We start from the raw sequence: 20,337 nt of genomic DNA, 5'->3' as shown, positions 1-20,337 counted from the left end.
GTTAAGTAGCAGAAAGTCAGCAACAGCCGCCACTCTAGTAGCTCCTAATCTAACCAGTTATTCTTTTACAGTTGAAACAGGTCTGACATTGTAACACAGAGAACTCTTCAAAATAGTGGAGATGATCCGACATCACTTCCATGTTCTAATTTAAGATATCTGCTACACTTGTTACTGTTAAAGACTTTTTAAAAGGTAGTACCTTCAAGCAGACAGGCTTTTGCCAGTTTAATTTCAATGAACAATGCAACTTAACTTTATCAGTTTTGATATCCTAGAGTTCATAAAGTCATGAAGCCCTATAATATAGCTGAAAATGCTGACCCTTGAAGATACAGCACTTCAGAATGCTCTTCCACTTATAAAAGCAACTGTAAAACCATTTTCCTTTCCTAAAAAAAGAGAAGCAGATCGTATTTTTCACATCTATAGGAATTCAAAGTATGTCTTTTAGCATCAAATGACATTCCTTTAAATGAAGTACAATTGCATCCTTCCTTATTTAAATAGTGTGTTCCAGGGCTGTGTCAGTGTGGACAACCTAATGATTCAGAGGTTCATTTATAAGTAATGTATTTTGCAAATACACTATTCAGCTACTAGTGATATCAGAAAAATAATTTATACATCAATTACTCACTACCAGGCTTGCTGGGCTGAAACTAGTCCAAACCTAACATAGGGGTCAGTTTTCAAGATTTAAACCAGATCATAAAATTTCCCAAATCTGATTGCTGGAAGCAGGAAAACTTCTAGTTTCCATGATACCTAGCAGTTTCTTTTGAAGAAGCAGCTATGAAATACCTGAAGTACTTAGAAACTTCTCTCTATATCTCTGAGTGGAAGGTGGCCAGCACAAATGTTATAGGTTATATTTTTGCACTCCAGTAAAGGCATAGCCATCAGCAAATCCCATGTTCTGGTGTACTTGAGCACCTCACAGAAGTTAATGCAGCCCCAATCCCCCCATGTATGCCCAAAGCAGCAGCAAAACAGCATCACATCTATGGAAAGGCTCAGAGAGTAAAGGAAGCAAAGTCCAGAGTTAGGACTAAAATTCAAGAATTCATTGTTCCCATCTGTGTTTCCCCCCCTCCCTTTACCAATGCTCACTTTTGAAGTCAAAAGGCTGCATTGCTTCCGGATGCTGCTGGGCAGGGAGTTTCCAGCAATTGTAACGCTGTAGGTGACAACGTGTGAGCTCTGAGCTCATCCAGTCCCTGGAGAGGGCCACATGCTTGTGTTTGCTTCACACCACTGATCTTCATAGGGGAACACTTTGTTTAGCAGTGACTCAGGGCATAAAACTCAGTCCCAGGGAAAAAACCTAATATATTTTCAAAGTTTTTAAAGTATTTTTGTGGACAAGAAACACCCTTCTCCATCCCTAGAAATGCAAGGGGAACCTTGTGTAAAGAAACAGTTCCATGGGAAGAAAACAGGTCATTGCAACTGGCTTGTCATGCTCAAAAACAACTCTCTTGCCACTTAAACCAGTTTTGAAACCTACCACCTTCCTTACCTTGCTCTGCTGAACTGTGAACACCTACACTGGTGACGTGACACCCTACCTGGGATGCGACACATGGTGCAGCCCTGCTGCAGCTGCCTGGGAGACCAGCTTGCTGGCTGCAAGGGGAACACCACCATGCTGAGAGGCAGGTGCCCCTTCTACTGCGGCAAGCTAGCACACCTGGAAGCACAGGGGGGGCGACTGCTGTTACACAGGGGTACTTCTTGGAGAGAAGCGGTAGGGAGGTCTGAGTGGCACAGGGGAAAAGGGCTTTCCCCGGGGGAGGGGAGGCCTTCCACATGTCTCCTCCAGCCGACTGAGGAGTGGGCTTTGATCTGCCCAGGATGACAGTGCGCCAAACTGTCTCTCATTCAAATGAATCTGCCAGACAGTTGGGAGACATTCCTCAAAGGGTCACCAGCAAAGGGCTGCAAAGGAGGGTGGCTCCAGCCTGTGCTCCTTTATAATGTCTCCTCACCACCTCATCTGTCTGCCGAGCAGGCCTGCTGTGATTTTCCCCCCACATCCAGGCTCAATTTGTATGCAAATCCTCCCTCATTTGTTCTTGCTCCCTTCAGAAAGGACAAATTTAGTATAATAACTGTAATTGCTTTAATAACATGAAAAAACCGACACCTTTATGGGACCAACAATCAAAGACTGAAATTGTAACACAGCATGACAGGTGTGGAGGCATGCCACCATTACCGATTTTCCCATTTCAGTATTTTTTTCATCGTCTTGAAATGTGCTTATCTCAGTGAGCCAGGAATGGCTGGCTTGTGGCTCCTGAACACCATGCAGTTTGTAACAAGTCAGACAGGGTTGCCGTGGCAGAGGCAAGTCACTGGCGAGCAGTGGGCTCTGCTGGGACTGTGGCTGCTGGGCATCTGAATCTCTTTCTGGGGGAAGATGTGGGTTGGCATGAGCTGGCAAGATAGAGCTGCTATCAATAAGTCCTCAAACTGGCATTTCCCTGGTGGAAATATTAAATATCTTATGGTTTACAGGTCATATTTTCAGGCAGATGGCTACCCTTTCTTGCCATCAGAGAAATAGAGGTCTCAGTGCTATTCACAATGGTGGTCTGTATCTCCAGCTGCACTGGACTAACCTTCTGCACCCCTCCAGCTGAACCAGCTATGTCTGTTTTTAGCAACCTTTTCTGGTTTAATTCTGAGACTAGCAAATGAGAATCCATTTTCCGTATCGGTCAGCTGGACTAAGGCATGCTTGATCTTGCTTTTAGATATACTCAAACCTATTACTGTCAAATTTTCTGGTTCCTATTTGCATTGTAAGCTATAAATTTTATTATAAAACAGACCCTCAAAGGTAGTCCTCTCGTAATAACCCCTGCTTTAGTAAAAGATCAGTTATTGTATGAATCAGAGTTCCCATCAAAAATATACAAATATGGAAATGCAAAAGATGGTGAGAAATGGGTCTTCTGGTAGAGAGAGGAAGGTGAGTCATACTATGAGAGATAGTACTAAGTGTCACCTGGAGATAACTGGGAATAATCTGATCCTTTTGAGTATATGGGGAACTCAAACCTGTTTCAACAACCACTCCATGGCTCCACTCGCATGATGCAGGAGAGATATGTGTAAACAGGCGTGAACACTGAGGAGTTTTTTAAACCTTACATGCAGACAGGAAATAAAATGTCAAATCAGGAACTGGAAACATTGATCAGGAATGGCCACCTCCTTCAGGCCTTAATCAGGCTAGATGTGTAGTGGTTATCACATATTAAGAGCTTGAGAACATGCCAGTCACCAGTATCCAGGTAGTATAAAATGCCAAACTTAAAAGAAGAAACAGATTATATTGATTTGATTTGACCCAAACCTAAAGGCAAAACAAGAAACCAGGATGAGATTCATCATCTCAAAGCCGGTTTATGGAAGATTCCTCAGCATTGAGAATGGAAAAACCTTCAGATTTCCTCTCTCCAAAAACTGTATGGAGAAATTTTCTTTAATGATTTTTCTTTAATATCTAGGTCATCAATATGCCTACATATGAAACCACCATACAAAATTTGACCTTGACATTAAAATTCTTTAGAGATTAAAAACAAGTTCTAAAAATAGACAAGATATTTATGTAGCCCATGATAGCAGACTTCTATATTATTGGACCTTCTCAGTGGAGACAGGCCTGAACTGAAACCTCAGGTCAGCACATCACAACAAAAAAAGAAAGCAAATAAACAAAACACTAAGTTCTGTCTCAGAGATCAGAAGGTAACCAGGAATGTTCCTGCTTCTGCTAAAGACTTTGGTCCTTCAGAGTTTGGTACTCTTCAGGCAACAGAAAAAAAAAGAAAAGAAAAAAGCTCTCTTTAGCCTAAGAGTGACCACTAAAGTCAGTTTGCCATGTGAAATGAGAGAACCCCCAGGAACAAAAATAGCAGCAACATACTATCTTTGGGTAAACATTTGTTTGCAATATCTTTTTAAAATAATACTGTCGACTTCAGTGATTGACGATTTCACCCCATTTATCACTGACAACTAGAATTATTTTTTCAGCTGTGGATCATGTTAATTGTGGAAGCTAATAGGGAGGAATGTGAGGTAAATGGTCTCAATATCTTTACTATATGTGATGACTTTACCAGACTAGCAGTACTGTATTTACTGTAACCAAAAGGTCATGCTCTATATTTTAAAGGTAAACAGTGAACTTTTCTGCATCAGTCACACTCCTTCGAGTCGTCTACAAAAATATTTTTAGAAAAGGCAATCAGAATTTCTTTATAAAATTAACCTTATTCTCAGATACTTGCAGGCAGACTTTCTGCTTTAATTGACACCAAGTGTAAAACAGAGAGGATTATAACTCTCATTGGGAAACAAAGCAATTTAGTAAAGATGGACTAAGGCTGTTATAATTTACATTGTTAACAATGAGCGTTCATTTCTTCTCTGTAGCAAGGATAAATATTGAGGCAATGAGGAGATCGCATTGTTGGTTCCGCTATTGAATAAAAAAGCAATTATTTCCCAGATACTGCAGTTTAATCTCTGTTAATTTTCAATGGTACAATCCCATTCAAATCTTGAATCTCTTGGTTTTACAAAGACACCATGCACAGGAACACGACAATAAAACTGATGTAATTTTGCAAATAGCAATTTGTTGTTAAAAGCATTAAAATTGCAGAGTTTTGATAGTGGTAGAAATGGGGTCTTTGAAAGGGACACAATAATATAGTAATTTGGGTGTACAAGCTTCCCTAAGGACATGCTACTGAACATGGTGGTACACAAAGTCTATGAGAAGTTCGTGAAGCTTTTGTTTCAAAAAAATAGCAAGATGTGTATTAGTGGACGATGGGTATATGCTTTCAAGGAAATGAGATGACATGGGACAGAAAATGCTTTTTTAGCATGTGCTAACGGAATCCATTAATACATATAGAAGACATTTTTAGAGTGCCAATCTTAACACACAGCAGGAATTGTTGCTTTAAAGGGACTGTGTCAAAGTTGACAAGCCCAAAACGTAACCTACCATAAAATTAAACTTTTTACGAAATGCCCTTTTGATCCTGAAAAATCTATCAACCTTCCAAATCCAAGACTGTCACATTGTTAAAATACCAAATACTTTGCTGTGTGATTGGCCATTAAACCTGTTTTGCAACATGTATATAGAAGTCATAATTTTGCTCTTCCACACTATCTTTGGGGCTTATACTTTGAAACAGCATCAAATCTTTTGTTTGGGATTTCCAGGATTTAGCATTTCAGTTAGCAGTGACTTAAAGCTAACATAGGAAGCTTCTGTACTCCAGTGCTAAATGTCTTCTTCTAAGAGGGCAGTTCTTCATACATGGAAGTTGCCAAACCACAAAAGGATTTATTTTTGTCTTGTTTTACTTAATACACACAAATACTTCGCAGTGCACACTGAAATGCAATATATAGTTACATGGCATTGTAATAAAACCTAACAACAGCATTTTGGTATTTCTAGGTGACAGATAAAAGAAAGTGTTATGATTGCTGGTTGTATTTTTTGTGAGTTTTAGCTCACAATCTGATCATAAAAACTGAGAAAATTAATTCTGAATGGCTTTCCTTATATTGCATTGATGCATAATAGGTACAGTTCATGCTTCTTATTAGCATGGGGGGAGGTTCTCAAATATATGTATTGACTTTCCATGTGTAAGGAAATGTTCCTGTGCTTAGAGATTAACTATGCAATAGCTTTTCATTACAGTTATGGTCTTTACCAAAATAAGGCTCTTTTCAGGCGATGAGTCTCTCCATTCCCATAATAGTAGTATGGCTGGGCATAGATTATGTTGTTCTTCCTCTCCACACCCGCAACTCCTTATTATCTATAGTCATCCCAAGCCAACACAGGACCTTTTGGTAAGCACTTTTGTAGGGTTTACTGCAAACTTGACAACCGGATGATTTAAATATCTCTTTTCCGTTCTCCCTACCTTATTGCCATAGGTGGCCAGAGCTGCACAGACTACTGATAGCACCGATACTCCCATTTGAATACCTGCCTTTTTTAGGCAGTTCCAGTGATTAAAAAATAAGTGTGTATTTAAGACATAAATGGGTGTCGCACATGCTTGAGACATAAACATACACTCCACGAACAAGGCTGTCCTGAATACATTCCACCAAAATCCACCAGAGCAACACATAGTACATTTTCTCATGAAATCTGGTGAATTAACAAGTAATACACACAGCATACTTTGGTTTCTCTATATAAAGCTCTGATACAAGCTAAAATGCATTACAAGAAGCTATAACTAAGCAGAAATGTCTCAGAACTAGTTAAATTAGACCTGATCTCCAGTTCAGCTCACATACTGAAGATGTTTCACCCATGAGGGCTGACGACTGAGATGGGTATGATCATTTTCAATTTCTTCACCTAATAGAATTCAGCAGCCCTACTGGATTCCAGGGGTCTCTTTCAACTGCAGACACTGAGAAAGGTATGGTATTTGTTTTCATGTAGGATATAGGGCTCTCTCTCATCCCTGTGTTAACCTGGGCCCTGGATGACTAACCCTACAGCCAGCACAAACAGATGTTTTTATTTGTTTGAACTATTAGGTCAAAGGGCTAATGAGCTAATGAAAATTCTTTCAAGAGCTATCAAATGAGGCATGATTTTCAGTTCCTATTTATATGAAACAAAAGAATTTAAAAAATACTCTGAGAGTACAAATTTTTCAGTTCCATCCTTGTCTTGGTAAGAGGCAGATTTAAAAATAATAAAATCAAAAAAGCATATACCACAGTAGCTGAATCAGCAACTCCAGTTTGGCTCAGCAGCACAGTACTTCATCAGCTGTTAGACCCTGCATTGTGAGAGTCTCTTCTACTCAAATAGTGATTGCTACAATAACATTAAGTTATCTCAGCAAGATTTTATTTTCACCACAGTATTTTCCCTTGCTCAACTTTTGTAGCCTTTTTTTTCCATTTTTGCATTTTTGTATGTAACATTATTTTAAAATAATTCCTTGTCTTATAAACAGTTTAACATTATGAGATATTTGTATAAAGTTTATTCCAATCTCTGTTCCATCAACAAAGCTGCAATATCTTTCAGATATATTTCCAGAGTAACAACACATTTCTGCGGAAATAAATCAGCCAACTGTTTTAAGTTTCTATTTTGTATGTATGTGTGTGCAACTATGTATAAATTAGCAGTGATTATACCATAATATTTGTTTGCACGTAGGAGTAAATAATTTACCTTGAAGATTGCAAATCGAGGTAATACATGATACTCCCAAACTAGCTACTACTCAAGAAATTCAAACTTAGAAACTCAACTCTACACAGTGTTTATTTTCATTTATCCTTTTTTTTTTTTTTTGGATAGTGGAAATCATGTATAAATCACAAACAATACAAGTTCCTCATGTCAGCAGTTGACCACTTGAATGAGTCAACTTCTGTATATAGCCACTGCATTTTTAGTATAAAGTCAAGATAATATGGCAGTTAACTAATACTTTTTACTACAGTAAAGATACAAACTTTTGTAATATAAATTAATTGCCATTACAAAAAGGCAACTGTATTAACTAATACGGTACAAAAATCTGCAACTTCTATAAATATAATGAAATGCAAGAAGTTAAATGAAATAATACATCACAGATTTTTGTATAGCGCATCTGAAGAGGCAAGCTAAGATACACATGGAGCATTATACAGCAAGAAAGAATATCAAAACCCACTAAGATTTAACTCTTTTTTTCCATACAAATGCTAGAAGTACAAGTACAGGACACAACATGGAAGCAGTAAGATCACCATCTCAGAGCGGGGAGACAAAGAGGTCTTATTGACAAGTTGTAAAGCATTAGGCGGCAGACAGAAGCTTGTCAAAACCAGCTGTTGTTGGGTACTGATTGATAATGTTTTCATTCTGACGGCTGGGACACTGCAGACAGCCACAGGTCTGAGAAGAAGCCCAATGTGGGCACCTACACACACACACACACACACACAAAGTAATTTAACAGATGGCTAAAGAACACTAAAGCACAATATCTTTTTAAAAACACAATGTTCACATCTTAATGAACTTGCATGGAAAGTAGAGCCTAGTGCCCAAGTTTATTTCACCTAAATGATGAACACATGTGAAAAGATTATGGGATAAAAAAAAAAAGAAACAAAAATAAACAAACAATTGAGATCGATCATCTGAATAAAACCTGCACAGTGTTTACATATTCTACCATATCCAGAACATTCAAGAACACTTTAGACAAGGAAGTGTGACATGAGCTGCTATGAATATTCTTAACTCCTCCATAAGAAGGTGAAGGTGTCTATAAATGTTAAAAAGGGACACATCCACTAAGTCCATCCACAACACAAAACCACGGAAGACCTACATTCAAAACAAAGATAAGCGTTGGTCTTAGCCTTAAGCAGTTATGAGGTATTGTTTCAACCTGTGGTAAGGAATGATCTCCGTATTAGTAAGAAAAAGCATATCCAAAATAATTCTGAAAAAAACCCCAAACCACCGCTCCTACGCAGCTGGCATTTTCCTAAATAAAAAGCATTAAGCATCAAAAGGTCCTAGTCAAAGTGGCCACTGGAATATGCCAAAGCCATATTCTCATTGACTATTGAGCCTTTTGCATATCAGTCATGTAGCACCTTCCAACAGTGCATAGTTGGGTATTCATGACCAGAAAGCAACTCAGAAACTTTTTGGACCAGACTGCTGATGGTACAAATTAAGTACGGTTTGTAAGAATGCAATACAGTTGGGCTTATTTTCATTTGCTGTACCCCTTTTGGTCCATAACTTTCAGATGTGAAAGAGAGGAAGAAACAGTAAACAAATTGTATTTCTCATCTGATGCTCAATGAAAAAGGAGTAAAAGCCTGAATCCCTCTCTCTGCCTCCCTAAACTGCTTGTCTTCTCTGGGAAATAATTCTCCCACTCCTCCCCACCACTTATCTGTCATTGTTCCTGAACAGGACATTGTGGAAATATGGGGACCTGGAGCCTCTAAGCTGATGTCAGCTAAGAGAGAGTTTGGAACTGTAAATTAGGTTCAGTTCTGCTTTAAATCTAGGGAAAGGAATCTCCTTAACCCACACAACAGAAACCGATGGGCAGCTGGGTCCTGTCTAAACTGCGCAGAGAGAACAGAACCAACACAGGGCTCCTCTCTGTGTTTTGAACAATTCCAGTTCTTGGGTATTTCCAATAGTAGTAGGAGCGAGGCAATTGACCTGGCAGGAAAGAGAGAAAAAACAAAGCAATAATCCATGTCCTTCAGGCTTTCTGCCTATTGGATCACACAATTAAGCAAGAAGCTTCCCAGTTTTCCCAGCTTTTTTCAAGAAATGCAAGCAAGTTAAAACAGTGATCATCAGGCTATGCATTTGGGCAGAAATAATTGAGGGAGCAATGCAAGAAATCTGTGGAAACTGGAAAGAAAACAAAAAACCTGTTTAAAAAAATTTGTTTAACAAAGCTTATAATTGCAAGTAATAGAGAAATAGCTTTTATGAGCCTTTAACAGCTGATACTTGCTATTTTCCTGTTCCCAAATAAACTAGTAGGAAACAGACATCAAACTTCATTGTTCGAAGTGGAAAGATATGTTGCTGAAAGCCCTGAAAAAAAAAAAGAGTTACAAGTTTCACAAACAGAATCAGTGAGGAACCACTGACACATCACTATAGTTTGTGTTTGTAGACACTCATGCACAAGGCACAACATTCAAGGTGTGTACCAGTCTGGTGACTGATCTGCACACACCCTGTTGTGACTTTAATGGTGAACCAGTGACCTGGCATGTTTCTTCCATGGACAAAATTGGTTTATCAGGTTTTAAAATATCAAGTAAAGGCAACCAAAACACTGCAAACCTACAATGGGAAATACTTGGAAAGAGGAAATAGGCACTATGTTACAGTAACCAAACAGGATTTTTACAAATGTATTACAAATGTTGTTTCCAATTAATACTTTCTTGTCTTCTGAGTAACATGTAGCCCAGAAGAAAGAACAAGTTATGATCCCCATATAGTATAAACACTGGAAGGTCCTTAATTGCGGTGTAGAAGCCTTGGCAATGTTATGATAACAGTAGTACTCTATGAGTCCGTGAAAAAGGAAGTAATCCTTATGTAAAATCAGTCACACTTCTAACTAGTAATAAAGCCTTCACAGCTGAATTAACAGACATTTTGCTTCTCTTAATGGAACACTACTTTAAATGAAAATTATTACTTTCTACAACTTTTGTATGTTTTCTAAAAATATTGTTACTTAGACCACTTATGTCACCTATTTTTCCCAAATACTGTTATCCCCACAGATCTGTGTGCTAATTTATCTTTCAGCACAACTTCCAGCAAAATAATGGTTCTGGTTTGACAAAGTTATGCTGTGACTTTAGAAGAGGAATTAACTAACTTGTTAACTGTGTTTTGACTTAGCAAAACTTCAGTACTAACCTTTGCATTAATATGAGACTGCCTGCCTTTAAGGTATTCTACTAAGCTTCTCAGTGGCTGTGCTTTCCCTACTGTGGGGTCAGTAAACAAGCTAACACCGAGTAATCTCACAAATCCTTAAGACATTGGTTATTTTTTTTAAAAGTAGCAAGTAGAATTCCTCCTTTACAGACTATGTTATTTTTGTGCGTGTAGAATCTCCTATCATGGATGATCACAACACAAGAAAGCAACGTGCAGTGCGCAAGAACAGTGGTAAACAAAGAGGAACTCCCTATTTCAGTAGTGTAGACAACTTTACTGGAAATAGTTGTGTACCTGATTCACAGAATATTTGTTTTAACTAAAGGACATTCTGCACCAACTGTGTATGAACAACATATCTTGTCTTGATACCACACCATAATTGAGCTGTGAGCAGAATGAGCAGGTACAGCGACGCTTGATACCACTCTTCTCTCTTGTGTTTCACATTCTTGAAGGTTCGAAGTCTCTCTCTTCTAGCAAGTTTATTAGAAGGGAGAAGCTGTCTTTTACTGCCTCCATATCATCCAAGGAGCAGGGTTTAAGAATCCAGCGCTTTCCACGTGCAAGAGGCTCAAGTTCAAAATATTTTCTTATCTATTAAAAAAAAAAAAAAGACACCAATATATTAAGATAATGACAACTTCTTCTCTCATCTGAAAAAAACAAAATAAAACATCAAAAAAGCTATGTAAAAAGATCAGGATAGTCATTTTTAGAATTTTACCCACAGCTGTTCTTATAATACAGGTTATATGATGTGACCTGAAAGTGTTTTCCTTAGGGGTGAGTGACCTGCTTGGAAGCTACCATTCTACCCATGCATTTAACAGCATGGGAGGTCTGGGGAAGAATTATACAGACTTAAGGCAAAGAGCAAAGCACACAAAAAAAGTTTTCAAAAACAGCCAAAATAGCAAAAGTAACTAAGAAAGTTTAGGTTATGTTTGTATTTTAATGTTAAAGCGATATGTTTCATCATACTCTTATTGGTAAACACTTCAGACTGTAGAATTTTTACCAGACTAAGTACACAAATGAATTGTCAAAAAGTACAAATTCTAAACATTCCAGTCAAAGCTGAGCTATAGCACAGGGTTTCTAAACAACCTTGAGAACACTAGGAAAAAAATAAATAATTTTCCTAAAATTAAACACAGATGAATAGCACACTAATTCGACTAGGATAGTAATGAGTATTATACATAAGCCACAGTGGTTTTCTACATTCATCTTAGTTCAAAATCTAGGATGTTCTGACAGACTTCAGCTGTTTACTAACAATACCTAATTATGCCTATAAAAAGGGAAACATTTTAACTAAACTAATTCAACTTTTAGTTCTGTAGCAACTGTGCAGCAAGGAGGCATAAGACTATGAATGCAAGTTTTAAGATTATTTTAACCATTGACAAACTAACTGAGGAAGATGCAGTTTCTTGGAAAGACCAATCATGGCTGACACTAAGTATACCAACTGACAAGACAGAAACACAGACCCACAGAAAAACTGAGAAAGAAAAGGATTCTGAAGGATTTTGTAGTATCCCTCAATCAAAACATATTTTTGATGCTTTTTAGAAGACAGCCGTCTGCAGGTTATTTTGGTCCACAGATTACATTTTTTTATCAAAATTTTAGTCTTTAATAGTATATTATCCAAAATTCTACTCATGTTTTACTTGTCAAAATAGACATTTAGTTTTTCAACACACCAACAGAAATATTTAGCCCTGACCCAGTTTGCACGTTCTTGTTCCTTGTAATTATTGCCAAATAGTCTTAATTTTCTTTTATCACAGACCACAAATATGCACCACAACAGGATCAGTTACTCATGTTATGGTAGGCAGTAGAGGCTCTAGACAGGCAACTGGAGCCACACTCTGTAAGGGTCCATGTGCAGGAGGAATAAAAAAAGAAAGAAAGAAAGAAAGAAAGAAGACTTTCAAAGCCCAAACTTTCTACATCTCTATGCAGCTCTAATCATGTCTACAAAACAATTTTATTTTTCTAGTATGGTATTCTGATAGAAGGAACTGACTGTAGTCATACCAACGCACACAAGTTAGAATTCAATAGTGACAATGTGGCAGGAAAGGCTTCTTATTTTTTAGAAAGAGTGCATAGTAACACATATCAGGAAAAAAAATGTGGTTTTAAGATGGGAGCTTCTGCTTCCTCAGCTAAAATACAGGTGAAACCTTTGAAAATATATCTCCAACAAAGCAGAATTGTATCAATAACAACCTGCAAACATTTCAAAATGAAACCTGACATTCACTTCTTTTAAAACAAATATCAAAACCCATAAAATTTGAAATAAACAGTACTGCCATAATCAGTATTTTAGTATCAGCATACCTAGTTTTTAGCATTGCTTTCTCAGTGCCGTATTAATACCAGTTAACATGGTTATATGTGATCAGAATATAAACACCAGTCTCTAAAACGGATATGTTGCAATACCTCCAGCAGCTCAGTGACACGAGGTTGAATTTACCCCCATTAATATGTTGAATTAATATCACTGATCACAGCACTGGAGAAGCAGGATAAGAAAACTCTCTCGCCTGTTTCAGCACAAGCCTTCTTGACTGCTAAATAATGGGAGGAAGTAAAAGCTGCACGGAAGCGTAACAAAGCAAGACGTCAGTGCAGCTAGCTCATAGAGCAGCCTGCTGGTGTTAAGCTGACAAATATGGCTAGAGTAATTTGAGATGTTTCAGACCCACAACCGAGAGGATGTCCACCACACCCCCTCTACTGGAAGACTATTGCCATCAGCCCATTGAGCTTGCTGAAGCCTGGTATCTATTTACATAGCCTCTTGAACTAAGTCTATATCGCACTAAGCAATTAGTAGGAGAAGGACACTACATGGTAAGCAGAATACTTGGGTTTAAAAGCATTATATAGAAACACATACATAAGGAAATGATGGCAGTAACTATCACTGAGTTGAGTAGTATCAGTGAGTGCAAGACACTACTAGAACCACACCCTACCTTCCCTTAGATAGGTCCAACGGGCAGGCAGGACACATGACAGAGGATTCCCTATCTTCTCTCTGCCTGGCTGAACACAGTGACTTAAAGGATAGGGGACAATGACAACAAGTTCCTGGCCAATGCAGCAGGCCCGTCTCCTCTGTGACTGCTTGACCTTCCCAACTGCTGTTGCATAACAGGTATGAGGCTCTGTAAATGGAACTGAATGACAATGAGGATGATGGTTCATCTAGCTTGGAGGTGTCGTTGTGGTTAAGTTGCCCTATGCCCTGCATCAAAACTGCTTCCATAAAGAAAAAAACGCAGGCCATTGTCATAGGAGACTCCCTTTTGAGGGGAACTGAAGGTCCAACATGTTGACTAGATCCCCTTCTTAGGGAAGTCTTCTATCTGCCTGGGGCCCAGGTGAAAGAGAAAGCTTACTATGGGCCTAGATTATGGTATGGCCCTAGATTATTATCCACTGTTGATTTTTCAGGCAGACAGTGATGAAGTTGCAACAAGAAGTCTGAGGCAATTAAGAGAGATTTTCAGGGCCCTTGGGTGACTGGTTAAAGGGTCAGAAGCACAGGTAGTGTGCTCCTCTATCCTTCCAGTTGAAGAGGAGAAACAAGAAGAGACAGAACCTGGCTCTGAGCCTGGCAGGATTTTGGGGTTTTTGATCATGGATTGATCTACATGACACCAGACCTGCTGTGGTGACAGAAGCGTATACATGTCTCAAAGAGGGAAAAGGATCTTGCATAGGAGTTAGCAAGGCACTTTAGCTTTAAACTAGAGTTGAAGGGGGAAGGGATAAAACCACACTCGCTAGAGATAATCCTGAGGGTGGCACACCAATGCTTATGGGATGGTGTACTACTGAGGTCTTTTGGTCTACTGTCTAGTGGAAGTAGTAAATGGAGATCCATGCAGCAGTGAAGATGCAAGGTTAGACACATGGTGTTATAAACCATGGAAGCACTGGAGAACAGTCACATAGCAATTCTCCCTCCACAAAAAGCAGTGGGAACAATAGCCTATGCACACATAATGGGCAACACACAGAAGGAGCTAGAAGCCATTGTGTCCCAAAAGAACTATGAGCTAGTTGCCGTCATGAAAACACAACGGGATGACTTGCACAACTAGAGTTCTTCAATGGATGGCTACAAACTTGTCAGAAGGGATAGGTAAGAAAGGAGAGATGGTGGGGTGGTCCTGTTAAGGAGTGTTTTGATTGTCTAGAGCTTGAGGATGATGACAGGGTTAAATGTTTATTGGTGAGAATCAGGGAAAAAGGTTGAGAAAGCAGATATCAGGGTGGGAGTCTAGACCACCCAACTAGGAGGAAGAGGCAGAGGAAATATTCTATAAGCACCTGGAAGAAGTCTGAGAATTGCTAGTCTTTGTTCTTGTAAGGACTTCAACTCATCAGATCTTTGCTAGAAATACAATACAGCAGAGGCAACAGTACAGGAGGTCCCGAAGTGTGTGTAAGTTAATTTCCTGACTCAGCTGGTAAGTAAGCCAGTGTGGTGGTTCAGCCCCAAACAGTTGCTGAGCAGCACAAGCTGCTCACTCACTCCCAGAGGAGCAACAGACAGAGCCTCGGTGGGTTGGGATAAGGACAGTTTACTGACAAAAGCACCATGAAAGGGGAACAATAACAGCCCATGGCAAATTACACTCACATACGGTGATAATACAGACTACCTTACCAACCTGACAATAACAAGAGTGCTGCATGATGCAAGGTCTGACCCAGTGTCCCAGCCACACTCAGACTGCCCCTCCCTGACCAGTCCCTTTTATGGGAAAGTGATGTCAGGTGGTGTGGAAAACAGCCCAGGCTAACTCGGCTCACCTGGGGTGGTTGCTTGGGGAAGTTAACTCTGGCCTGACCAGAACCAGGACATTATCCACCCCTTTTTCCACACCATCTGCATCACACCCAGATCTTACATTTTCATAGTACTGGGGGAGTTCATAACATCATTTATCTATTACATAGAACATCCAACAAGGACTGATTTTGTTCTACACCAACAATTTAGCAGCTATCCTCACCTAGAATTAAATCTCCTTGGGGTACACACTGGACTTCCCCATCCTTTTGCATCACCCACCAAGTGCACCCAGGTCCCCAAAAGCAATCCCACAAACGGGTTTGCCTTTGCCTGAAGGAGGAACAACCCAGACTCTCTTCCCCAACAGGATTTTCATGTGTACTATGGGGACTTTATCCCACTCCACGGTCTGTGGGAGTTTTGATTGGGCAGGGCCAGCTCAATTGGTAGATCCCCTGGAATTAACTAGCCCCGTGGCTCTGGCTAAATGCATATTCTGGTTTTTTAGGGTTCCACCACCCATTGCTTTTAGAGTAGTTTTTAACAGTCCATCGTAGCTCTCAATTTTCCTGGAGACTGGTGCATGGTAGGGTATATGATTCATCCATTTGATGCCATGTTCTGCGGCCCAGGTGTCTATGAGATTGTTCTGGAAATGGGTTTCATTGTCTTACTCAATTCTTTCTGGAATGCCATGCTGCCAGAGGACCTGCTTCTCAAGACCCAGGATAGTATTCAAGGAGGTAGCATGGGGCACAGGATAACTTTCTAGCCAGCTGGTGGTTGCTTCTACCATTGTGAGCACATACCACTTGCCTTGGCATGTGTGGAGAGTTATGTAATCAACCTGCCAGGCCTCTCCATATTTGTATTTCAGCCATTGTCTTCCATACCACAGAGGTTTTAACCACTTGGCTTGCTTGATCGAGGCACATGTTTCACATTCATGGATGACCTTTGGGAGTGTCCATGGTCAAATCCACCCCTTGATCACAAGCCCATCTCTATGTGACATCTCTTCCTTGATGACCTGAGGTGTCATGGGTCCAGCAAGCTGTAACTAATTCACCCTTACATTGCCAATCAAGGTCTACTTGAGCCACTTCAATCTTAGCAGCCTGATTGACCCCACTGGTGGTTTTGACGTTTTTCAGTGCCTCAACTCTTGAGTATGTGTGCATCTACATAATGTACTTTTACAGTTAGGTTCTGTAACTGGGCAGAAATGTAATTCCACAATGGAGCAGCCCAGATGGGTTTGCCTCTGCACTGCCAGTTGCTTTGTTTCCATTGCTGCAACCACCCCACATGGCACTGGCCACCATCCAGGTCCAAAGGAATTGAGAAGCACTTGCCATGTCAGTTGTGGTGTACCACTTGGCTGCTTTTGACTCTAGTTCATACTGGAGTTCTAGCATGTCTGGCACTGCAGCAGTCCTAGATGGCATGGCAGCAGGACTTCATTCAAGCCATGACAGTCCACCTCCAGCCTCCACTCTCTATTGGACTTCCGCGCTGGCCATATTGGACTGCTGAAGGGTGAGCAGGTTCTACCAATCACTCTCTGACTCTCCAGTTGATTAAATCAGTTTCTGAATGGGAGTCAGGGAGTCTCTGTTGGTGCTGTATTGTCACCTATGCACCATCATAGTAGGAATTGGTACCCAGTGTCCAGGAACACTGGACTGCATCAGGATCAGTGGACAGCTGTAAATAGTCAGGATCATAGTAAACCAACTCTTGCATGGCTAACTCCCCATCAAGTGCTGAATACTACACTCCACAGTTGTCCACTTGCCTGGCTGACAAACAACCTCAATGAATGGGTACCTTTCCCTTACACTTGATAGAAGTCACCTCCAGAGGATGGGGGCTTGGGACTTCTTTCCAATTGCCTTGTCAATGCCTCCTTCTCTCAACGTGGATCCCAGCTGCCTGGCCTCCCTGCCTTCTAATTCCAGGCTGCTGGCCCCATTGTTGCAGCATCGGAGCAGCCAGATGATGATGTGCTCCCCAGGGAGGCAGTTGAAACCTTTTCTCATGTCTGTCAGCTCACTCAAGGACAAGGATCAGGTTATAATCTCTAGTATCTCCTCTTCTTCAGGTTCTAGTGATGGTCCCGGTTTATCATCGTCTTTCACAATATGGATATGGACTGATTTCTTCATGTATTTCTTCTTCTGTATAGGGGCAACTGATATTGGTACTGGTTGGCTTTCTGGTTCAACTATGGGGCTGACCTGTGAGATTTGAGTGGCTGCAGTGTTTGTTGTTGGGACTGGAGGAGCTGCAGTCTCTGAGGTTTGAGTAGCTATAGTGCTTGTGGGAGTTGGAGGAGCTGCACTCTCTGAGGTCTGAGTAGCTACAGTGCCTGTTTTTAAGCATTCTTTCTGGCTCAGCTACGCTGTCAGTTCCTGAGGGTTGGGTAGCCACAGTGTCTATGGATTTGTTTTTCTTGTCTGAATATTTGCTCACACCATCCCATGTACCATGTCACCCTGACCCTTCAGCCCCAGGGAAAAATCTGTCAATATTCTCAGAAGAATTTTTTATAACACTTAAAGACTTGAAATCAGGAGAATAAGCAACAGACACATACTGGTCTGAACATCCCAGGAATAGTCATTTCTCAAAGGCTGTCGTTACAAGCCTGAAGGAGAAAGGGGAGGAGGAAGCATCTCCCCGTCTTCCCCATAAATTGAGTGTGATTATTAAATAAAGCTAAGATATGTGGCCCAATAGTTGGAAATGACAGAAATGCCACATACAGATACCCTCTGAGGCTGACAAACACAGATGATATCTTGTCATAAATCAGTACCACACGCTATAACAGAATTAGGAACCTGACTTCCCTCCCCAAGGTGATGAACAGCAGGGCAGGGATTACATGAAGTGAGTGTGGGTTCACATACCAGAGCCAGGTGAACAGGCAAAACATCATTGTTACCATCACCTCTGGAGTAACATGATAAACATTTCATCACAGCTTCTTAACACAATCTGGTCAGACCTACTGTTATCCCAATCCTTCAGGCTCCACGTTGGGTGCCAAAAAGGACTGCGGTAGTTCAGTCCCAACCAGTAGCCGAGCACCACACACTGCTCACTCAATCCCAGAGGAGAAACAGACAGAGCCTCCGTGGGTTGGGATAAGGACAGTTTACTGACAAAAGCACCATGAAAGGGGAACAATCACAGCAAATTACATTTGCACCTAGTGATAACACAGCGTACCTTACCAACCTGACAATAACAAGAGTGCTCCATGATGAAAGGACTGACCCAGTGCCCCAGCCACACTCAAACTGTCCTGGAGGCACCCAGAAATGCCCCTGCCCAACCAGCCCCTTTCATGGGGAAGTGATGTCAGGTGGTGTGGAAGACTGCCTGAGCTAACTCAGATCACCTGGGCTGGCTGCTTGAGGAGGGTAACTCTGGCCTGGCCAGAACGAAGACAGCCTAATAGGGAAGGTGCCTCACTGGACCTGTTGTTTGTGAACATTGAAGGCCTTGTGGATGATGTGGTGGTTGGAGGCTATTTTGGGCATGGCAATCATAACATTACAGTTTTCAATACCTGGAGAAGTAAGCAGGAGTGTCATATTTCTGGAGGGTAAATTTCCTTGGGAGGCAGTCCTGAAGGGCAAAGTAATCCAGAAGGCTGGACATTCCTCAAGAATGGAATCTTAGAGGTGCAGGAACAGGTTGTCCCCATGCACCAAAAGATGGGCTGGTGGGAAAGAAACCCAGCTTGGCTGAACACAGAGCTATAGTAGGAACTCGGGAAGAAGAGTTTATGGCTTTGAAGGAAAGGGCAGGCAATTCAGGAGGACTACAGAAATGTCGTTAAGCTGTGCAGGCAGAAAACGAGAAGGGCCAAGCCCAGCTACAACTTAATCTGGTTACTGCTGTAAAAGACAATAAACAGATGTTTCTATAAATACATTAGCAACAAAAGGAGGGCTTTACTGGATGTGGGGAAAACATAGTTACAAAGGATGAGGAAAGGATGAGGTACTTAATGCCTTCTTTGCCTCAGTCTTTAAAAGTAAGACCAGTAGTTCTCAGGATACTCAGTACCCTGAGCTGGAAGACAGGGAAGGGGAAAAGAATGTCGCCACAAGGGGAAATGGTTAGTGACCTGCTATATCGCTTAGACACACAGAAGTCTATAGGACTGGATGGGATCCACCCAAGAGGACTGAGATAGCTGGAAGAGTGTTCATCAAGCTACTTTCTATCATTTATCAGCAGTTCTGGCTAACCAGGAGGTCACAGTTCACTGGAAGTTAGTAAATGAGATGTCAACCTTCAAGAAGGGATCTGGAGAACTATAGGGCTGTCAGTCTGAACTCACGCCAGGGAAAGTTATGAAGAAGAGCATCATGAATGCCATCACACAGCATGTACATGACAAGCTGGTGATCAAGCCAAGCCAGCGTGAAAGGCTTATGAAAGGCAGTTCCTGCTTGACTAACCTGATCTTTCTACCTAGTGGGTGAGGGAAAGGCTGTGGATGTTTTTTAGCTGGACTTTATTACAGCCTTTGACATCATCTCCCATTCTGCTTGGGGGTAGGAAGGCTCTACAGTGGGGTCTGGACAGGCTGAATTGATGGGCCGAGGCCAACTGAATGAGGTCCAACAAGGCTCAGTAACAGGTCCTGAACTTGGGTCGCAACAACCCCAGGCAGCACTACAGGCTTAGGGAGGAGTGGCTGGAAAGCTGCCTGGTGGAAAAGGACCTGGGGGTATTGGCCAACTGCCAGCTGAATACAAGCTGTCAGTGGCCTAGGTGGCCAAGAAGGCCAACAGTATCCTGGCTTGTATCATGAATAGTGTCACCAGCAGAATTAGGGAAGTGATCATTCCCATTTACTCAGCACTGGTGAGGCTGCACCTCAAGTCCTGTGTTCAGTTTTGGGGTCCTCAGTACAAGAAGGACACTGAGGTGCTGA

General features: G+C 41.0%; 1 protein-coding gene across 1 annotated transcript in view; it reads right to left on the bottom strand.

Moving 5' to 3' along the window:
* Nucleotides 1-10,917: 10,917 nt before the first annotated feature.
* Nucleotides 10,918-20,337, bottom strand: part of ARL15 (ARF like GTPase 15) — a 228,249-nt gene continuing 218,829 nt past the window's right edge. The window contains exon 7 of the mRNA XM_084278624.1: nt 10,918-11,134. Within this exon, the coding sequence (XP_084134750.1) occupies nt 10,982-11,134 (153 nt within the window). The 3' untranslated portion in view covers nt 10,918-10,981. The remainder of the gene's footprint in view (nt 11,135-20,337) is intronic.

This window comes from Gallinula chloropus (assembly GCF_964237585.1).
Source record: "Gallinula chloropus genome assembly, chromosome: Z".
Classification (NCBI taxonomy): Eukaryota; Metazoa; Chordata; class Aves; order Gruiformes; family Rallidae; genus Gallinula; species Gallinula chloropus.
Note: the sequence above shows the minus strand (reverse complement) of the source record. Positions and strands in the feature narration are given on the sequence as shown.